This window comes from Diaphorina citri, unplaced genomic scaffold, assembly GCF_000475195.1.
Source record: "Diaphorina citri unplaced genomic scaffold, Diaci psyllid genome assembly version 1.1 scaffold19079, whole genome shotgun sequence".
In the NCBI taxonomy this organism is placed as follows: Eukaryota; Metazoa; Arthropoda; class Insecta; order Hemiptera; family Psyllidae; genus Diaphorina; species Diaphorina citri.
This window is the reverse complement of record NW_007396432.1, coordinates 1-4,035: the sequence shown is the minus strand read 5'-3', so window position 1 is coordinate 4,035 and position 4,035 is coordinate 1. Positions and strand designations below refer to the sequence as shown.

Genomic DNA, 4,035 nt, shown 5'->3' with positions numbered 1-4,035 from the left:
GAAATACTGTCCTTCTTAGAGAACTCAGAAACTGGGGGGGTTACAAGTACGAAACACTGGTCCTAGTGTTAGACCAACAAGTAAGTTTGAAAAATCGGTTAGACTAACGAGTTGGCTCAAATGTGAGACAGGTTGGCGGTGACTTTACATATAGTGGGTCGGTCCTAGATTCATAAGTAAAATTGGTCGGTAGGATAATAAATCCCCGGAATTTTCTAGAATAATAATTAAAAGCGGGGAGGGGGAAAATGATTTATAACCTAATTAAAATAAAAAAATAGGTACGTAATATTAAAAACAGACTTTTTTTTTTTTTTTTTGATCATTTTTAAAATTAAAAATATTTACTTTTTTTTAGTTGTAAATTAAATAATAAAAATAAAAATCCATCTCAAAAAAAAAAGAAGAACATACTATAATATAAGTGAAACTTTTGTAAAAATTGGATTCATTTATTTTTTTACTTTACATGCTAATTTAAAATCATTTTTTATATGGAACTTACAACACACTGAAAAAGGGAAGATAAAGATGTCGCATGTTTTAATTGTTCCGAGATTGTGCCCTTTTTGTGGCAAAGCCTGGTCCCTGGAGTTTTACACCCCAAACTCGGGGTGAACGCCGTTTAAAAAAGGAAATTCCTATTCCAAACTAGTACCTTTGCCGACTAAAAGAGATAAGACAGGAGGAGAGACTAAAGCCCCCTACTTATTATAACTTAGTATACTATGTAAGTGGAAGCAACAAGAAAGAATAGTTTGGAATAAAGTCTTACCTCTTCTTCTTCTCTCTTCTCTCTTTCTTCTTTCTTCTTCTTCTTCTTTTTTTTTTTATAAAAGAAAACTTAAGTTAGTATATTTAACTTTCGGAGAAATAAACCTCAAAAAACTTTGTATGTTTATGTCCTTTTATTTATATTACGTCCAAGATGTATCTGCGCTTCTGAATTAAATAGGCTTTTTCTATTAGCGCATTATAATTAATTTATTTAAAAACGTAATTGTTTCTCTTAAACCCACACTCATTCCCATTACAAATTAGAGGTGTTTCCAAGTACAGTGGTGCTGTTTCTTCACATTTTTCTTCACAGCTTTTTTTTCATGGGATAGATAGAAAAAAAAAAAACAACACAACAACCTGGACTATTCTAAAAAAATTCGTAATCCGATCGGTCGAGTGATAGTCCTCCTGGACTGTCAAAGCCGACTTTTCCCAGGCGGACAGTCCAGATGGACTAATGGTCTAACTCGTGTGTGTATATTCCATCCTGGACCTGTCAAAGCCGACTTTTCCAGGCCGGACAGTCAAGATGGACCTATTGGACTACTCGTGTGTGTGATAGTACATCTGGATTGTCCGCCTGGGGACTAGTCCAGATGAACTATCACTCACCGACCGGAATCGTCTGTCATATTTTTTTATGCCCTGAAATCTCTACGACAGAGTTTTTAATTGGGGACGACTGGGATTTAAAAACCTCAATTAATCTAAATATAGATTTATGTTTTTATGTTTTATGGTAGAAGTTTCGTGATGAGAATGAAGGTAAGAAAAAAAGAAGCAGGAAATTCAGAAAGAAAAAAGAGTCAGTCAGGATTAAAGTCAGAAAGAAAATACTAAAGTGAAAAAAGCTCAACCTACCTTTTACTTGCGACAGGCTCCCCTAAAATTTGGTCCCTCATGAATGAATCGGACTTCAAAGGCGAACACGATTCTTTATCGCTTCCGGTAAACATTTCGGTTTTTACAGTCGAGTCTCGTTAGTGGGCAGTCGGAAAGTTGTGGGGTCCCCGACTAACTTTCCGACTGCTTTTTTGGCGGCTGGGGCAGACTTGATCTCTTGTCCCAACTAAGGACGGACAAGAGCAAAGAGCCTTGCCCAGCCGACCGAAAAAGGATAGAACGGAAGGAAAGAGAGAAAAGAAACGCCCTACTGTCCTAGCCCCTCGTTAGTTGTCAAGGGAGATAGTTTGAAGAAAGAAAAAAGATTCCATCTCTTAATCTTTTCATATGGAGGCGCGGTGCACTCGAGTGTCCCTCCAGTCTTTTTTCTGTGTTTCACCAAGCTCTAAGAAGGTATTATTTCACCCACTTAAGCAAGTGCTATCGATTGTTACGGATTTCAGTGCAGTCATACACTGCACTGAACTCCCGCACAACACAAGATGGGAGTTAAAAGTTTATAAAAAAAAAAAAAATTCTCCAAACTGTCTCCTTGACATTGGACGATAGCCAGAATAGCAGGGTTTTAGCTCCCTCTTTCCTTCTGTACTATCCTCTTCGTCGCGCAAGGCGCTCTTGCTTGTAATAGGTAGCTTAATTTTAGGCGGGCCCGCCCTTAGCTTTGGGCGCCGGATCCGCGAATGTTCGTTCTGCGTTGATGTTGATCCGATTGATCCGACCGAGTTTATTTTAACTTAGTTCGATTCTTCTCGTTTGCCTTCTTTACACCTTTTTGACTGTCGAAAAGGACCAGCTATGGTATTGGCGATTGCCCGTGGAATGGAAGCCTCAACCTAGCACCTACAATGCAGGCACGCTACCTTCCAAGCTAACCAGGCTAATTTTAGAAGATCTATTTTAATTTAAGTATTTATCTTGGAAATCAATTGTTACTGGGTAGATTTTACTTTGAAAGATAATGAATGCTAACTGGATAAAATATCCCGTTTTGAAAACATACATAAATTCTACAAGTATACCTATAGGTAAAGGTTGCCTCGGTGGCGTAGTGGTCAAGACGCTCGCCTGGTGAACAGGTGGGCGTGGGTTCGATCCCAGCCGAGGTATGGAATTTTATCCTCATTTATTTGAGAATTTGACCACATAATAATGGAGCTCTCGGGGTTAGGTGGTAGAGAACGCCTAAGGCGTTAACCTCGCCTAGTGGTTGCCTTCCACTCAAGAGTCTATTATTATTTAAGGTTTATGAAGTTGATAATTGAGGTGTGATCTGGAAAAGGAAGCGTATCATCATTTACACCCCCTTTTTTTCAGACTGCAAGAAACAAATTTTATCGTGGCCTCGAGGCATTTTAATATGTAAACAAGGTTTTTTTATTTACATATGGTTTAAACTATACCTATGAAATATATAAGACCTTGTTTAGACTGCGGGAGTAAAGGGACTTTTCAGTCTCATTCTGGCAGGATTCTGGCATTCTCATTCTTCTATTCTATTCTAAACAAATGAATTAGTCTAGTGTTCACAATTGTCTTGTCTAATTGTCCTGCCACGGAAGGCAGCAAAGCTATTGTAGAAAAATACTGGAATGCTCGGGGAATAATGGCCTAAGAGTCAATACCAGGAGGTATGTTGCTCCTGCATTTGTAAACAACATTGTCAACGCATAGTAACTTTGACGAAGAAAAATTCGTGCAATGTGAACAGGCAGATAACCTCTATGATTTCGTTTTCTAACAAGGCATACTGTTTGTGGGCGGCGCCGCCCCATTTCTCCTATGTGCTCCTCCTGTCACGCCCCCACTCAGGTGACCATTCGCCCCCAATAGAGTAGAAGTAGGCGTGGCTAAACTATTACCAATACTTCCAGTAGGCGTGGCTAGGCTATTACCAATAGAAGTAGGCGTGGTCAGGCTATTACCAATATTAGACCCAGGACTGGGCAAATTATTGACAAAGTTCGAAGTTGGCCCGCCGCGCGGCACTGTAGTAGCATTTCCCAGCGTCGAATTTCCTTGGATAGCGTTTCCGATTGATCTAAAATTTCCTATCGTATTAGCAACATTTCCTGAAGAGGGATTCGCCGTAGCATTTCCAATGGTGGCAGAATTTCCGATGTCATTTGTCAGCGACGCTGGCTGAGCAGGATTCCCGATCGCGTTCGACAGGGGCGGTGAGTTAGCTGGATTCCCAGCGATCGCATTGGAAGACCGTCCCGTGCTAGTCGGATTCCTCCCTGTGTAATTCATGGCAGCGTAATTCCCGCCCGGGTGAGCTGGATTCCGTTCGACCGTAGCTGAATTTCCTTTCGGATTGGTGCCACTCGTTGGATTTCTTTCGGGGCCTAAATC

The 4,035-nt window shown here is 40.3% G+C and overlaps 1 protein-coding gene across 1 annotated transcript in view; it reads right to left on the bottom strand.

The window, feature by feature from the left end:
- LOC113473207 (uncharacterized protein DDB_G0281497-like) overlaps positions 1-4,029 on the bottom strand; it is an 11,416-nt gene extending 7,387 nt beyond the window's left edge. The window contains exon 1 of the mRNA XM_026832927.1: positions 3,543-4,029. Within this exon, the coding sequence (XP_026688728.1) occupies positions 3,543-3,933 (391 nt within the window). The 5' untranslated portion in view covers positions 3,934-4,029. The remainder of the gene's footprint in view (positions 1-3,542) is intronic.
- Between the last annotated feature and the right edge of the window lie 6 nt (positions 4,030-4,035).